The sequence below is a fragment of the Drosophila montana genome, unplaced genomic scaffold (assembly GCF_035044405.1).
Source record: "Drosophila montana isolate Dmon_TW-CO22-7 unplaced genomic scaffold, ASM3504440v1 contig_2178_1, whole genome shotgun sequence".
Taxonomy (NCBI): Eukaryota; Metazoa; Arthropoda; class Insecta; order Diptera; family Drosophilidae; genus Drosophila; species Drosophila montana.
Window position 1 is genome coordinate 299,130 of NW_026997075.1, and position 18,866 is coordinate 317,995.

Consider the following 18,866-nt stretch of genomic DNA (forward strand, 5'->3'; position numbering starts at 1 on the left):
ACTAACAACAAGCAACGACTTCCAAGTACCGAGTAGCGAGTTATGAGTAGCGAGCTACGAGCAGCGAGTATCGATAAGCGTGTAGCGATTAACGAATAGGGAGTAGCCTACAACGAGTTACAAGTAACGAGTAGCAAGCAGTGAGTAGCGAGTGTTGAGCAGTATGTTACGAGTATAAATATTAAGTCAACTTGAACTGAATGCCCGGCAAAATACGTCAAAACCAAAGCAGGTTTTAATGCTGTGTTAAGGTATCAAAACACCAAAAACGGTCCGGGCAGACTCGTAGATCAACCACAATTCGCATCTCAGTTACATTTGATTAATTGATTACATTGAGATGAATTTAGGCTATCATGTATGCATGAAATTAGTTATAAAATTAATAATAATAGAAATTAATTAGTCAAATGTAATATGTTTGTCGTATCGAGTCGAAGTAAATTGCATTTAGAAATTAATTTGACAGGGTTTGTTTGGCTATAGATAAATGGCCCAGCTCGATGGGTTGCTCTGATAATTTGCTGTGAGAGTGTGTGCCTTCTCTCTTGAATTATTCTCAAGTACTTGAAATAACAAATAAAAATAAAGTAGCTCAGCTTTCTTGCGCTCTAATGAGGGTCATCTTTTGGCAACCTGCTGCCTGCTGGCTGCCGCCTGCCTGCCGTACAGTGCAGCGATTACAACTTAACTGAAGATATCATTGTGTTTGGTGTTGGCTGCTAATTAAGTTGGAAGCTTTAGCCGAATCCCAGAGCCAGTTAATAACATTTCGCGGGTTGGCCCTGGCTGTGGCAGTGAACGAACGTCGCGTCGCATCGCATCGCATCGCATCGTCGAGGCACTTGACAGTAATAGTAATGTGCGATGTCTAGGGACAGGAACCGGGGATCGGGATTAGGATTGGGATTGGGATTGGGAATGGGAAGCACGCCGGTCACTGGCAGTTCACTTTGCTTTGACTTGGCTAATAAAAGCATCGCATTGTTTGACAATTTGCCATTGCATACTTTTGGGACTTCTTTAGCCCATCCCCACGCCTGCTCTCTCTTTCGCTCCTCCCTTTGACTCTCGTGCCTCTCGCAGTGTTTCCCTCTGTGCAGTGCACTACTAAATTACAAACATAAATCACTTGATAAGTGACGCCTGCGCTGCCCCCAGGCTGCCTGGCTGCCTGGCTGCCAGGCTGTCTGTGGCGGGTTGAAGCATGGGTTAGGGGCAGGTTCATGGGTAACGCGAGGATGCGGGAGCTTATCAGCTAAACAGCAATCAGGTCAGCAAAAGCAACAGCCAAGTACTCATCCTAGTGGCTATATGTGGGCGTCTGCAATGTGTATGTGTGTGTGTGAGTGTGCAAGTGTGTGTTTCTGCAGTTGCACATCTTTTTGTTAAGTTCACTCGAACATAAATTTCTTTAGAATTGTCAATGGCAGCAGCTGCAGCGCCTTAAGCCCCCAGACCAAAAACCCTTCAGGTCTCTAGTGTGTGTTGCTCTCTCTCTCTCACTTGCTCTTGCCCTCTCTCTCTCTCTCCCTTCCTCTCTCTCTCTCTCTATAGCGCCTTGCCAGTATGTGTGCGTGCGTGTTTCTCAAGCTTTTTGCTACATACTTGTCTTCTTAGTACACACCCACATCCACACATTCATGCCCACACACACACACACACACACACTCATGCTGTCATTTCTGCAGCACTTTTGTTGCACTTTGCACTTGGCATTTAATGGATATAGCATTGTGCAAAAGAAAAAAAGTAACTGGCGCTTGCGGTGTGCAGGAGTAAAGGCGGGCAGGCGGCCAGGGAACACGCTGCGTATGAGTGATTTTTATAGCTTGAAAGTATGCATCAACAATATTTGTCACACTTGAGATGACTTCAGCTGCGTGGGCGTGGCAACCGCTGATTGTTTAATGACATCATTCGGCGCAAATTATTTACGCTGCCGCAGTTCCGGAGTTCAAGGTCGGCGTTACGCAAAGCATTTGAAATATGCCTTCACCCTTTGTTTCGGCAATTTCATTTTGTGTTTCTTTCGGCAATCGCTCAAAGTGTGCGTCAAAGAAATATTTCAGTTTATTTATCAGCAAGTTGACGCTCTTTAAAATTGTTACTCGTTACTTCACACCTTCCACTTTTCACATAGTCGCCTATGCGATTCTGTGCCTCTCTGTCTGCCTGGCTGCCGGGCTGGCTGGGTTTATATCCTGCGTCATAGCCACAGTCATGTCTGCAGCAGGAAATCGTGAGCTCTCCTTTCAGTCTGTCTGTATTTTAAAGTAATTTTTATGATGTTTTGTGTGGGACGTGCCTTTTACGCAATTTGTCTACATTTATGCGCAACCCCGACAAGCTCGACCCCCCCCCCCCCCCCGCTGTTGCTGTCCTTTACAGAAGCTCCAACACCTGCTCGCTTGCCGGCTTTTGTTGGTTTATGCCACAAATCCCAGCTAGATGAAGTCCGTAATACCGAAAAATACGAAATATTTGTATCCGTTTCCGGTTCTTTGCAGCATCAAAAACAAAAATTGTGCGTTGTTTTTATATGTGTGGGTGTCTCCGCAATGTGTATGTGTGTGTGTCTGTGTGGGTGTGTGTTTGTGTTTGTGTATAAATCGAATGCTATACGAGCGATAAGATGCAGAGCTTCCAACAGATTTGGTTGCTTTTATTGCTTTGAATATATGCGTTTAGTTGCCGCCTTTTGGCAATGCGGCCACAATTCGCTTTATTACCCAAGACTCTTTTTTTGCCAAATTAAGACCAGGAATTCGAGTTGCTCTGTTTCTGCTTCTGCTCCTGCTCCTGCACCTGCTCATGCTCATGCTCATGCTGCCGGCAAAACCAAATACACTAACCAAACAGCGGAGCAACTGGGCAGCTGAGCAGCTACTGCCCATTATCGAACGGATGGTGACGTATATTGAAGACTTGTCGAATTTCCGCCGATGTCTTGCCCTTGATCATCTTTGCCACCGTTCGGCAGGTGAGCTCCAGTAAGCCCTTGATATCCAGATAGTTGGCAGCCAGCATTAGTTGAAAGAGCATGGCCTGATCCACTTTGCCAATGAATTCCTTGTCCCAGCTGCTGATCATCCCATTCGATAAGCTCTCCTCCTCGTCGTCGTCAAGCGACGGCTCATCGTCCATGTGATGCTCCGCCCAATGGATAACATTGCGCAGAGTATTCGAGCTAACATTCGACAGGGGCACAACTGCATTATCATCCTCATCCAAGCCACAATCCTCTAGCATCGTTTTAATTGTTATCGAGCACTTGGCTGCCTGCACATCTGTCTCAAAGATCTCCCCATCCGAGGATTGCAATTTGATGCGCTCCATTGTTGCAACGGAGAATACTGTTACAAAACCTGTAGCCTATTTAATAGAAAATTTTAAAAAACATTTTTTGACTTACTTAGAAATGTGATCGCAAGTGAACTCACGCCTGTTTTTCTACGATTTCGAACTACCGCCTATCAGTTCCTATCATGCGACTTGGTTAGGGTATCCATAGGTCGACAGCTTGCCACTTACAATATATTCACTTTAACATTCTAGTGGCAACATTTAAATGCACATCACGTCGCACACCTCATGCCGGCAAATCTCTTTAATGCCATCATACACACACACACACTCACACACACACACACACACATATATATACACGTCTTTTTGTTTTGTATTTTTCTTCTGTTTTCTTTTTTGTGGCTGGGCCAACGTTTTGCCATAATTTGACTGCAAGCCTTTCTGGAGAACATGGCGTATACGCAATTTGCCGCATTCGTAGCTGCGTGAGGCTGGTTCACAAAGTATCCAACGTTAATTGAGAACGTTATATGCTGTACACACACGTACACAGTCCATATAACACACACACACACACACACACACACACACACACGCGCGCGCGCGCATATATAGTCTGATAGTGCCTTAGATGTCGAAAAGCTTTTAAATATTTTGCGAAAAGTACGAGTGTTGAGTGTGTACAATATAAAATATAAAGCATGATAATTTGAACAATATACAGCTATAGAAAACTTCAGAGAACGCATTTTTCCACCCACACTCAAGGTTCTGTGTCGAGTCCAAATAAAATAAGAATGCTTTTTGTACACATATGAAATACTTTTGACTACAGCAGCCGCCATAAATATATATTTATTAGGCATAACGAACGATCGGATCGATTGTATTTTGTAGTCTAAGCTCAGAAAGAGTCAAAATTTATTTGATTAACTTGGGATATTTATGGGATAACTAAGTTAACAAAGAAGCTCGCTGTATTTATTAGTTAATTATTAAAATGTATACAGGGTATATTTAAGTCAAGCACTCAACTTGATTTCTTTTAGCGTCAATTGCTACATGCATATCATATTGTCGCCTGGTTGCCATAACTTTTGCCACATTCGCTGGGGCGCTGGACTCTCACCTTAGTTAGGGGAGGCGTCTAATTAATTTGTTTGAGTAGTATTAATTACGCTGCTGTCCACACTGGTTGAGGGCGTTCAATCAACGCGTGACAAGCAACTGGCTGCACGCACGAACACACACACACACAGATAGACAGACAGACAGAGAGACGGACAGAGAGACGGACAGTTAGAGCATGTTGCTGCATATAATATAATAATAAACAACTAGTTAATGCTTCACGTATCTAATTGGCAATTAATGTGATGCGCCTGTCGTTTTATAACAAATGGCTAGTCAAACAATAAGGCTAATTTAAGCATCGCCCAACGCGCAACGCCCATTGGCCAAGATGAGCGCAGCTGTTGTGCGGTTTGTTGACCGCCCAGACAGCGTGTAGCTCGTAGAATGTGCACCATGTTAAGTAGGTGTGTGTGTGTGTGTCCCCCTCTCTCCCTCTCCCTCTCCCTCTCTCTCTCTCTCTCTCTCTCTCTCTCTCTCTCTGTATGTGTGCGGGGCCATTGTGCATGATTGTAATGTAAATGTGAATTGGCAACTGTACGTTCATGCATGCTACGGGCAGCTAAGCGGGAGAGTGGAAGCCATTCCCGGTAAACGTCGTAAATTGTGCAAAGTTGAGACTGTCAACTGTTGACACTTTATGTGACAAAATAGGAGCATTTATGTTTAGTAAAACTAATGTTTGTTCTTACTCCGCAAGTGTCTCCATGCCGACGCTCTCTCCCGCAGTCTATGTGTGTGTGCGTGTGTGTGTGTGTGTGTGTGGGTAACACTTCTGGTGCACATAATGCGTGTAATTGTCCCTGCACGCATAGTTATGCAACTGGCAACACACACTCACACACACACAACCTGACTTTGAGTGACAGTTTAAAGTAATGGCTGCTCCAGAGGATGACTAGAAAATGGCTACTGCGGCTGGAATTGCAATTTGCTATCGTCATATTCGGTATAGAGATGGAATATTACCAAAACAGACCAGCTACGGAATGGAGCAAGGCTGGCCGTGAGGCCTATTCTGGCCAGGTTCGCCAAGCAGCTGACATTTAAATATGCCATCTCGATCCATAATACTGAGCGCATTAGCTTATTCATATAAATCAAAAAATAGCATCAAAAATGTTAGCATTTCATCATGGCTTCAAATATTTTTAACATTTTAATTAAATTTCAAATTTCAAATTTCAACCGCAAATATTGGAATTCATTAATTTGAGCTCTACCCAAAATCTATCCATTATGGTTGAATAAATGCATTGATTACAGCCCAAGTTATTTATTTCCCTATCATTAAAAAAATATGCTTCGCTTCGGTTTCAGTTTCGGCTCATAATTAAAAACTAGTTCGCTTTGAAGCCTTGCATTGAATTACATTTTTTATATATATTCATGTTTCACAATAATTTCTTTTTTGCAGTTAAATTTATAAATATCCTTGTCAGATATTGTAAATCCTAAATAATTTGCATTTTTATAACTCATAAATAAAAATATGATTTGCATAAAAATACTGAAATTATGGTGAACTAAAAGAAATCAAGAAACATAGAAATTCAAAACATCTCAAAGTACAACATTAAATTATATACTTGATTTTCATAAATGAAAATTACAATTTTTAAAGTCAACAAACAACTTTCCCATATGCATATATATTTAACAATAAAAAATATTTATTATTTATGCGAATATTTTTGCGTTAAAAAATTGTCGTATATTTGATGTCCGATGCCGCTCAGTACGCGCCTGCCAAAAACAATGCTAGGTCGCCTTTTGCCAAATGAATCCATAATGTTTACTTTTTTGTTTGCGCTTGCACATGTTTTTCTCGCCCTCTGTGCATTATTTTTGTGTGTGTTTCTTTTTGATTTGCTCGGCAAATGGGCAACACTTGGCGTTTGGCTGGGCTGCCTCGCAGTCGGCATTAAAACAATTAAATATGGATGAGGGCACGTCGCTGAAATATGTTTCACTAAGTGTCGAAAAACTTTGACATATCAAATTACATGATGGCCTAACAAATAGAGAACACACACACACACACACACACACACACACACTCAAGCGCACATGACGGCAACATGGCCACGTAACATACCTCAAGCCCCGCCCCCTCTGCACACACTTGTCGGTGGCTGACCAGCTCGAAACCTATTTGCCATATGCACATGTCATGGAACTGCTGTTGTTGCTGACCACTCTCTTCTGTCCTCATCCAATCTCCCGCATCCTATCTTTGTTAAACAAATAATGAGAATAAAAGGCATTATTAAAGCACGCACGCAGCCGGCGCAGAAAAGTATGCTACACATTCAGCTCCGCTGCGTATGTATCTGCATGCACGTGTGTGTGTGTGTGTGTGTGCGTTTGTATGCTTATGGATGCATGTCAGATTGTCAGCCGCCTATGATACTGGCCACGCCTACCGCTAAAATAGCGAGCGCCAATAAATTATACAAATAAACAAAAGCACTTTATACCACAAGCCGCAACACCCTGACGCTCTCACACTCACACTCACCCTCACCCTCGCCTGCCTCCCCCAACCCCTTCTCATCGGCATCCTTGGACTTGTAATTGGAATTGGGCAGCTGCATAAAAGTGCTATATTTATTTAATAATTTTTCCATGCTATTTGTACCCTGTTAACAATAAAGCCCTTACACAGGGTATGCGATTCTTAGAAGCTGCGTCCTGGTTGCAATTTGATTAGTTAGTTAAATTTGGTTTAATTGATTGAGTTACTAACTGATCGTGTGCCAAAGCTTAAATTTGTAAAACAAAAAGTATTTATTCTTATTATTGTTGTAGCTTATTAACCTAGAAAATAACATGAACTAAGACATTTTAGTGGTAAAGGATCGGAATATAGCAACAAGTTTGATATTACCAAAGTTCTACATAGAGTATCTTAAGGTCCATAGAGACTGGCAAATGCATAAGTCTGTATGCCCATCTACATATACATATACACCCATACATGAAGCAGTCACAATTTGCGTGTGTGTGTGTGTGTGTGTGTGTGTGTGTGTGCAGCGTTTATTAACGAGACTTTTGCTCGACTTGCGAACCAATTTCGTGCACAATTCACGCCATTTTCTGCCATTGCCGCTGTGCATATTGTTTTTGTTGTTGTTGCTTATATTATTGTTGCTGTTGTCATTGGCAGTGGTCTCTTGTGCGATATGTTTGTTTGCTGGCGCTTGCTTGGTTGACCGCAGAAAAACAAAAACAAAAACAAGAAATGACTGAAATAAAGCAAAAAGTTAATATCATTAATTAATTGCATGCCAGTCGCATAAGCGCTTAAGAGGACATTCACTTATTTATGTCACTTTTGTTGAAAGCCACGTCGAAAAAAAAATATATTTGTTATATATGTACATATAAAAATTAACAATAAGTTCGCCAGGACGGGTTTAAATGGTCAACTCCATAGTTATAGTGTACAATAGCTCGCACGACGCATGCAGCTTATAAAAGCATTTCATTTAGCAGCATGTTACCCGTTGTAAGTAGTCGGCCCTTGATTTGTATACCCTAAACCCATTGAAAATGCCAAGGAGGGTACACTGTTTCTTTTCAAAAGTATGTAACAGGCAGAAGGAAGCATCTCCGACCCCATAAAGTATATATATTCATCAGCATCAATAGTCAAGTCGATCCTGCCATGTCCGTCTGTCTGTCCGCCCGTTCGACCATCCGTCCGTCTGAGCGTGTCGATATCACAACCTATAAAAACTAGAGACTTGAAATTTTGATTGGGTCTTTCTAGTGCCCGCACAGTATGAGCTTGTTGCCGATAGACGATAACTTGTCCCGCTTCCAAGCAATCGAAAAAATTGATATCGAAATCCCCTTTTTTTTGGCAATTCTCTTAGGTTTTAAGAGCTAGAGTCACCCAAATTAACATGTATCTTCCATAATAGCATATACGGATCAAGTATCCTTCACGTTATAGCTACCGCCACCAAGAAGGTTGAGGGTGTACCCCAGTCGGGCATTACCGACTAGAGCACCTTTTACTTTTACTTTAAGTTAACTAAAGATACTCTCTACTATCTGTATACATGCTTATTGACTAGTCGGAGGAACTTGTATTGTGTCGAGGAAAAAATATGAAATGGATTTCGATTTATCTTTCTTATTTTGACGTGGTTTTTTCGGCTGTCCGTCAATTTTACTTTCCAGTTGTCTGTTCTAGAAGATAATATATACATACATATATATATATATAGATATACATACATATGATAATTGAAGCAAACGAATTGATGGCATCAAAAAATTGTACGTCAAATCAAATAGTGAAACGTCAATTATTTAAATCGACAGCCGTTTAATTTTAATAACAAATGCAAGCCTGCCTCTCTGCCCCTCTACCAAATGTCCGCTGTGTGTTTGTCTGTGTGCTGTGTGTGTGTTGTGTGGCCTGTTTGGCGTTCTAATTAATTGTTGAGTTTCATTCAACCAACGTGTGGCCGCCCGCCGCTTGCTGCCTTTGTCTGTGGCAGCTGCTCATTTAAAATTGCATTTGACGCTAAACAAAATGCGGGCCAATTTACAAAATATTTATCGCCAATGCCAGCACGTCGAATGCAATCTGCCGCGACCCATTCTGCCCAGCTGAGTGCCCCTCGCTGTGTGGCACTGTTGTTCGTCTGTTGAATTTAGCATATATTAATTTTACGCAGTGCCCACAAAACAAGCAACCGCTGTGCCCCGCCAGCCCCTGGCCAGCGTGCAGACCCCCGTTGCCCTGTTTCACACGCAGTTGTCTTTTGGCATTTCGATGTTTTACTATTTGCCTGCAAATGCATTTTCAGTTCGCCCGAAAAATAATCAAGCATTCCATTTGCTTTCTCACTCTCTCTCTCTCTCTCTCTCTCTCTCCCTCCCCCTCTCACAGTCACTCCCCTCTCTCTCGCTCTTGCAACACTTTTTGGGCAGGCTGAGGGTCAGCCGTCTCCTCGTATTGCATTTTCGTTTCGTTTTGCCATTTCAAAGTTTGATTTTCCTCCTCTTCTTTTTTTTTTGACAAATTTGCTCAACAATTTGAACTGCTAACTATGGAAATGTACAGTACACATACATGCTTGTGTCTGTGTGTGTTCGAGTGTGTTCGAGTGTGTGTGTGTGTGTGTGGGTGTGTGTACGTGCAAAAGCTTTTAATTTAGTGCATAATTGCGTAATCAGTGTGGCAGGCAGTCGGCGGGGTGGGCAGGGGGGTAGGGTGGGGGCAAGCCATGCACATATTATGCTGGCAAATTCTTCTGCTCATTTTTTATTCACAGTCGTTTTTCTGTGGTGAGAAATAAATTCAATTAAACCCAATTAAAATAAATAAATAAGCCAGCTTCCTGGCAGCGTTAAATTAAATTTTGGTGCAGCATCAAATGGATACGGGCAGGGAACAGGCCGGAACAATTTCACGGATCATTCGAATTGTGACCCAAATAATGATTTCCTAAATTAAATTTCGTATCATTCCACAATCTCTCACTCGCTCCAACTATATGTAGCTCTGTCTTTATCTATCTTTAGCTGTACTTATATGAGTAGATCTATTTGCATCTGGTTCTCTGTCCACCTTCTCCCTTTAGCAATAAGTTGTTTGTTTTTTTTTTTTTTTTGCATTCTTTTTTGTGCTGCGGCTTTCCACATTGAAAACCATTTACAATGTAATCAAATAGAACATTTTCCATACGCTATTTTCATTTAATTACATGGAATATTCTTTCATGGAATATTTCTCTGTCTAATTGTGCATTATAGTCCTATATGCATTTGTTGTTGGTATTATCATTAGTTCCTTTTACTATTTTTTATAATTATTTAACATTATATACATTTATATATCCGCACGGAATGGGAAAGATATGTATTCAGATTCATTGTACTCTGATCTTTAGTTGTGGTAGTTTTTCTCTAACGCAAAAGTGATGCCCCTCTTAAGCTGTGTACTGTTAAGGAAAAGTTTTTTATTTACATTGACTCATGAGGGCACACTCTCACCCACACACACACACAAACACACAGGCAAAATATAAGTGCACAAATATATTATTTCACATAGAATATGCGCATCTGATAAAATGTTTAGGGACTGCATTCTCCAGAACAATTGATGCTTATTGGATGGTTCTCTGTTTGTTAGCTCTTTGGGTTATTTGGAAATTGCAAATTGATATAGCATAACAAATAAAGAAAATAAAATACTACAACTATTCGACATGGCAACACACATACAGAGTAACAGTAAAAAAGCAGAAAAAGGGTATGCTTTAAGCCTGATTAAAGAATGTCAATATATTAAATACTATTTACAATATTAAAATAAGCACAAATCGTCGGGCAACATCAGAAGTTGTAAGCGTTGTTTAAATTGTTTCTAAGCCAGGCTTTTTTTTCTTTTTCTTTCCTCTTTCAACTTATGCCAAATAACAACATACTGTAAATGTACACATTTGTTTTGTACAGTGTACACAACATACACACGCTCGAAAACATTGCAGCAATCAGAACCGCACACACATATGTTTGTTTGCATGCACTTGCAAGTGTGCGTGTTTGTGTGTGTTTGTGTATGTTTGCGTGTGTTTGTGTGTGCACCTTACACAACCGAAATAGGTCCGTAACATAAACAAAGGAGCTATTTTTAAATGAAGCGATGCCGACATACTCATATTCACAGACACAAAACAGAACCATACACAGACGCACACAAGCACACTCTCACGCACACACACACGCACACACACACACACACGCATAAGCACACTTAGTTACATTTAATTAACGTTGCGCCGAGTACAGTCGCAGAATGGGAGCGAGAAAGCTTGGCGCTTGACGCTTGGGCTTGAGTTTCGGCTTGGGTTTTTCTGAGAGCATGCTCCGCTCTGCTGCACTGCCTATCCACATGCACTCTCGCTCTCACTCACTCGATCCATTTCTCTTCCGTTATTTACTGGCTACTGTGGCTTACTTTGTTTCTGTGCAGTTCTCCTGTTGTTGTCGTTGTTGTTGTAGTTGTTGCTATGTTTGCTTCTGCCGTGGTTTCTGCTGCTATTTAGCTTTGCATTCGCTGCTTGCTCGTGCTTTTTTTTTCTGTAGCGCTTTTCTGTTGCTGCTGCTGCTGCTCCAGTTTGCGTGGTTTTGTTTCTGTGCTCAGCTCCTCGTTCAGCTGCTGTTTGCACAGACAATTGTAAAACAAAGCTAGCGCCTCGTGAGCTTAAAGAGCTTGACGCTGGCAGCGCTGTCGCTGTCGCTGTCCCTGTTACTGTAGCTGTCTATGTTTCAGTTGTGTAAGCGCTTTGATTGTTTATTTGCATCAGCTCGTACAATACTAATTTCTCTATTCTTCTTCTCTGTCGCGCATTGGACGTGAAAGTGGACAAAGCTGGGGACTATGTGGCTAGCATTGCCGTTGCCTTTGATTTGCATTGTGGCCACAGAGTCGCCAATATCTACATTCAGGCATAAGTACACGAATACGTTCGTGTGTGGGCAGGCGTGCATGTGTGTGTAGTGTGGCCGGCCAGTTGAGCATTAAATCGCGTGGCCATTTATCAGCGCCAAGCTGCCAATTGGCTTTAAAGCAACAGCGCTAAACTTTTCCAATAAGCAACTTTTATCGCCAGCTTGTGTTGCCATATCAAATGCATACATATAATATATATATATATACATTTTTATTTCCACATATATACCCTTCGTCTGGGGCGGGGGCGCACAGGTACGCACACTGTGAACTCGACCCAGTCAAGGTGAAGGCAAATGTCAGCAGCCCACACACAACGGAAGTGTGCTAGCAGCAGCAGCCACCCGTCCACCAAATGGGCGCTCGTCGTTTCGCTTTTAATTTCCTCTGAAGAAAACTTATCACCCAGCACGAAATGCCAAAGAAATGGCAATAAAAAGTGGAAAAAAAAAGAAGAAGGCGAAAAAAATAAAACGAAATGCCACCGGAACTTTAAACCTAGCCGTACTAGAGACGGAGAGCAACTTTTGCTTTAGAAACAGCGGCAGCACCGCCACCGGCAGCATCAGCGACGGTGTCGACGTCAGCGACGGTGGCGACGGTACCGGTAGCAATGTCAATAGCAACAGCGTCGCTGCCAACGTCGCTGCTGCTGCTGTTGTGTGTGAGTGTGTGTGTGTGTGTGTGTTGAGTTTGTGATTTAAAAAGTGCATTTGATACCCCTGGCAATGGCAATGAATTCTGTCTTCACTAAAGCTCATTCCTTACGCGTGTGAGCATGTGTGTGTGTGCGTGTGAGGGTGTGCGTGTGCGTGTGAGTGTGTATGCTTTTGCAGCAGCTCACCCACTCACTTTCGCTCGCCTGCTTGTGTAGTGCCTGCTTGTGTGTGCTGTCATTTGCAGGCCGGTGGCACGCGCAGCTGGCTTTTGTTCGCCTTTTCAGTCGCAGTCCTCGGTCGCCAAGTACCGCCTGTCCGCTGACAAGGCCAAGAGTAACGTGACTTGACCAACACAGCTGGCCAGCTGGCCAGTTGGCCAACTATCGGCACTTCAGCAGCAATCTTGGGCTTTGTTTTGCCTCATTCACAGGCGGCACTTTGCAGCAATGAATCAGCTCCTTTCACTGCACAAATCAGTTTGTATAATTATTACTTAGATGCCGAATCATATTTAATATGAATAATACTAATAACAAGCAATAATAGTGGCAAAAATAATTATAAAATAATTTACATTTTTTTAACTCATCCTTTTTTTATTGCCTTAACTTTGCCTTCTTAGACTCATGTAAATTTAATGAGTTATTATCTTAATTATCTTAATACTTTTTATTTATTCAAATATTCTATTCACTCGCATTTTATGACAGCATCCTTTAAGCCATATAGCGTGGGCGGTATTTTATGTGCAAGCCGTTTTTATACGATCTTAATCTAAATTATTCGCCTAATAGCTTGAGCACCTGTTCTCTAATAAGATCGTCCATAGCCAATCCTTAACTGCCAAGGTGCATGAGATGGCGATCGTTCTATTATGGCTAGATATTTAACAATGTGAAGCAAGCTGAATCAAAATAGAACATGATTATTCTGATCGCTTGTTTGCCAAACATATCTTAGAACCTTTATAAAGAAAATATAACTAATCAGGCGCGATGAGAATATTCAATTCAAATCAATTTAAATGTTGCCTTGTCTACAAATTAAATTTACAAAATTGAGCATGGCTCCGAAAAGTATGCTGCATATATTTTCGTAATGTTTATTTGAAAATATCATTCAGTAGAGGCTTAAGGATTATCAATAAACAAAAAACATGCGCACAGTTTAAAAGTCATCGGCTCACCCAATGTTTTTTTAACAATACATTAAATTTGTATAGCCCCAAAGTGAAAAGCAAAAAAAAAAAAAAATAATCAGCAAATAAGTATTCATGCCTCAATAAAGGCGTGTAATCCGTGGACATCCATCAACAGTAGGTGAGCTGAACAAACAAATGCCAGCCATAAATTAATTCAAATAGTCTGATTTTCATTGCAATCAATAATTGATTGAGCTGTAATTCGAAACAATAATATATACACATTAATATATATTAAACTGTTTGTGGGTTTGATGATCGATGCGCAGTCCAGGCTCAAATTGATAGCGCTCTGAACTTTCACGCACAAATGTGAATAATAGGTGAAAAGCTTAGATCTATTTTACAGATCTCATTTCAATTAGATTAAGGCTTGTTTGAATTTTTCCAAAGTAAAGATTTATCAATATTTTGAAGACTTTTTGCAAAAATGTAAACCTTTTCAACTCTGTCACCAAGAAGCCATTCCATGGCGCTGCTTCCTATTGATTACGAAATCTTGCCTTTGCACTTCACAATTTCTGTAATTATGACTGAATGCTCTATATACTTCCATAAATAGAAACATTTATGGCGTATACGTGATACGGGTGTGTGTGGAAAAGCGGGAACTGGCAAAAGGCAAACAAATTTGCACTGATTGTAATGCGGGAGAGATTTATGGGTTTAGAGCGATGGGGGAGGGGGGCTTGGCGAATGTTTGATGACGGTTACATGCAATTCGCATGTATATGACAAATGACTTGCATTTAACTGAGCGTACAATAAAAACGACAACGCTGACAAAGTAACAAACAAAAAAAAAAACGAGAAATGTACAAAAAAATGTATTTATAATCATTGCACAATCAGAGCGATGGACTTACATCAGACAAGCGACCACAATTAAACCTGAGGGATAACACACACACACACACACACACACACACACACATATGAGTTGTGTGTTGTAAGTATTATGTTGTAATGGCAATTGTCAACGATTATTTTCATGTTGAACCTGTTGTATTTGTTGTTGTTCTTGACATATGCAATAGGGTCCATTTAACATTACACAATATTAACAATTAAATGATTTCTGCAAATACCCTAATGTGCGCTGGGCATGCCAGTTGTTTGCACTAAACATATATTTGTGACATTAGCATACATTTACGCAACCAATATCCGGGAAATTATAGAGTGCACAATAAGAATATACACTGTGGAATGTATATTTATATAACTCTTATACTCGTTCCTCGAATTTGGTTTCTGATCATAATTAAAACACACGGGCACACACACACTCAGACACTCACACACTCACACACCCACACTCATTCACACTATTGCAACGGAGCCTTGATTGTGAGGGTGCACAATTTAAGCATTCACCTCATCCAATTGCCAATTTTCTTCGCTTTCATCTGGTTTGCTTTTGCGGTCGATTTGGTGTCTATGTGTGACTCTGTGTGTGTGTGTGTGTGTGTGTGTGTGATTGTATCTGTGTGTATTGCTGCTGCTGAGCTAGGGACTGGGTACCTTTTTACAATTTATAACAGATCTTGTACAATTTCCTACTCTTGCTCTGGGGCCACGCACACATCCGCCTTAAAACAGCTTCGTAGCGTTGATTTTCTTGTTGTTGTTGTTGTTGTTGTTGTTGTTGCTGGGTTTGATTTCCTGTTTTTGGGGCAGCGCTTTTAGTTTGCCATTTAACTAACCGCAAGCACACATTCGTCACCTAAACTGAGGATTTGGCACACGGACTGGGGCGGGTTTGCCATTTGCCTGTTTGTCGATTTCTGTTGTTGCCACTTACAAATTGGCTTTTGGCCACAAAATGCCAACGTTTGGTCACAAACAGCAGCGACAGCAGCAGCAGCATCTGAGCGAAAACCCTAATAAGCCAAAATGTCAAACATTGTTACCAATATGCGAAAGTCCGAGAATTCTTTGGCTCGGTTTTCAGGCTCAACTGGGCAACTTTCGAATGCGGGGCACGTTGGCAAATGGCCGGCAGCAAAGTTTGACGAAAGCATCACTTCGACGAATTCATTTTTAATTTATATGTTAATCATGGCGTCACATAAATATGCCACCGACAGGCCAAGCCCGACAACAAATAGAACAAGAACAACTGTCCTCAGTTTGAATATGAAAATGGCATGCAAATAGTCACGGCCTTGGCTAAATGAATCGTCGAATGCAATTTAGCCATCTCATTGTCTACTTTGATTTCCGTTCTCTAATGAGCAACAACAACAACAACAACAGCAACGGCGACTACAGAAATCTCTGGCTCTGACGGACGCTGGCCTCTGCTTTGTGTACTTATCAATGGCTCTAACGGTGCGTATTCATAACTGAATGATAATCATTGAATCCGAAATATATTCATTCATCCAACAATCTTATTTACTCGCAAGCATCAAAGTCAATCGGCTGCTTCTGTTTGCGAGCAAACTTTGGCATCAATTCAATAGATTTCAATGCAATACTAAAATTACGCAGATATATATATATATATTTTTTTTTTAGTATCTAGTCACTCTTAACTAATTCCATTAGCAAAGGTTCAGTCATTTTTTTTTTCCTCTCAGGCTTCTTTGTATTTGCATAAATACATAATAATATTTGAAATGGGCGTGCGGCACAAATTACTTAAGGGCCGTATAAATTAACTTGTGGTACGAGTAAATGATGAAATCCTTGAGTCCATAAAGTGTATATACTCCTGATCAGCTTGCCTGTCTGTCTCTTTTTATAGCTAGTTCATCTTGCCGCACATATTATAAAACGCCTCTCTATGCGATTCTCATGAACTTAGCTAAGAGTTGCAGACGTTGGTGTTCTTTTATTGAAACGAAAATGTTCTTTTTGCTTCACAAACACGTTTTCTGCTCGCTCTTTCTCCCTCTCGCTTCCTCTCTCTCTCTCCCTCTGTCTCCCTCTCTCGATTACTCTTTTTCTATCTATTTTCTTTTACCATTACACTTCTTCAAACGACCTGGCGTCGCCACAAATTGAAAATGCACACTTTAACATTTTGTCAAGCAACATGGAATTTATTGTCACTCAAAACGTTGTGATAATTGAAGTTTTTGTTTCGTTGGAAATTGTTGAGCAGAAAGTGTTGTTGCGGTTAAACAGTGCATTTTGAGCACGAACCAGTTCCGAGAAGAGGTTGAACTTTTTTCGACTTGAAAGCGTATCAAAAATAAAATGAGTGTGTGATGAAAATAAATTTCAATAAGTCTGGCAGCAAATAGTAATATTTGCTCTACAAAATGTCTAAATAAAATGACCATAAATGTTGGTTAAGTATTCGAGATATTTAAATTTAATTTGCATTCTATTGACTTCGAGAGCTTGGGCGTGTGCGTCCTCCCGAGTGTGTGTGCACACAGGACTGAACGGGAGGCACACTGTTTGGACAGAATGGCAATGAAAAATAATTTCTTTTGATTGGACTTGAATTTATTTCGATTGCCCGCTGCTCTTGGGCTTACCTTTGGGCTTAAACGTCTAGCAGCAGCAGCTCGAGTCTGCTCTCGATTGTGTGTTTCGTCGCTTTTATTCTGTCTGTCTGGGCTTTACAAATATTCAAATGGGACATCAAACAAATTGAAGTTAGTGTAATTTTATTGTGGCATTTGGCCACAAATGCAATTTCGTTTCCTATTGAGTATGTTTCCATAGCTTATTTCTCAACTTTCATTATTTCTCATTGCAGGATGAAAAGAATCAGTTGCTCATCACGAACATTTGGCTTAAATTGGTAAGTTCTAAAGTCGTTTTAAACTTTAAGTATTAAACAATAAGTAAAGAAGCATTACTCAAATGCGAGCACAAATTATTCGACTTTTCTATGGCACACATGAGTCTTGGCCAAAGATTTGTTGCCTTTCGGGCAATAAATTTCCCTCGGCCTTAGGCTCAATGCTCTCGCACGCGCAACCACAGCGCACAGTGCAACAAATGAAATTGCCGCAATTTATCAAAAGCCAGCCCACAAAAAATACCGACAGACTGACAAAAAATGGCACTTGCCAAATTATATGAGGATGCTCACAGTTGAGTGGGAAAATCTAAAGAAATCACTTAATAGCTAAAAATGCGTAAATTGCGTAGATACCACAAATGCTGCCATCCATGGCATTTTCATTTTCATTTAGCCCCATTTCCATTTCCTTATTTTGTTGTTCTTTTATTTGCATTTCGATACCGCAGCTGTTCGAGCTCAAGAGCTGCTGGCTGAGCCCCTAAAAAATCCTTTGAATCCCGGCTTTTCAGTCAACCAGCTCCATTTAAATGCGTCGAATGCAAAGCTTGAGCCTGATCGACTTCTTCATTTTGGGCAGCAGAGCAATGCCTCGGCAAACTGTGTGGCATGGGACACAAACAGCTGCTGCTGCTGGCGAGTGCAGCTTGCCGCAACATGATTGGGGGCATTGCGGCTTATTTGGCAAATCGTGTGGCAACGTAATTAGCAATGGAAATGCTTGCAAGTTGCCGGCAAGGAATGCCTGAATTCGGAGAATTCCATTTATACATTTTCAATTGAACGGCAGCCATTATATAAGCATATATGTACATATGCTCAATATACTCCGTTCATAGAAGCTGAGCTCTGTTTAATTCACTTGACGGCATTTTCAGCATATTTCCAATAATTTCAATATGCCAAATTTCCCATTAAATGCAAATTTGAATACAATTTTACATATTTCATCAAATTGCGCATTCAATTCATTTTACCGGCCCGGATACGCCTTAAATGGTTTATTATGGTATAAAACAGTTCATATGAAAGCAGAATTTGATAAACAGAACTATATCGTATATAAACCAAATACACAAAATTCAATTTTGAAGAAAAACACTTCAAATGAATACTTCGAATTTCAATTTGTTTTGTTCATTGATTCGATTATCTCCTCGAACAATTCCTCGTTTATTTGATTCATATTTGCCTTATATTTTTAACTGAACATTCCAAATTATAATTGTTACATACTTAGATATATTTTCATATAAAGTCTACTAAAGTAATCGGAAGAAAAGAGTCTTGAATAATATTTTAAGATATCATACAAAATAT

At 40.6% G+C, this 18,866-nt stretch overlaps 2 protein-coding genes across 5 annotated transcripts in view; one reads left to right on the forward strand and one right to left on the reverse strand.

Annotated features, from left to right (window-relative positions):
* Positions 1–18,866, forward strand: part of LOC135427294 (neuronal acetylcholine receptor subunit alpha-7-like) — a 170,586-nt gene that overhangs the window by 104,357 nt on the left and 47,363 nt on the right. For all 4 annotated transcript variants that reach the window (XM_064680723.1, XM_064680720.1, XM_064680721.1 and 1 more), the window contains one exon: positions 17,499–17,543. In XM_064680723.1, coding sequence (XP_064536793.1) covers positions 17,499–17,543 — 45 coding nt within the window. The remainder of the gene's footprint in view (positions 1–17,498; positions 17,544–18,866) is intronic.
* Positions 2,632–3,422, reverse strand: LOC135427295 (S-phase kinase-associated protein 1-like). Its single transcript, XM_064680724.1, has one exon. It carries the CDS (start codon positions 3,337–3,339, stop codon positions 2,887–2,889), a length of 453 nt encoding a protein of 150 aa, XP_064536794.1. The 5' UTR covers positions 3,340–3,422; the 3' UTR covers positions 2,632–2,886.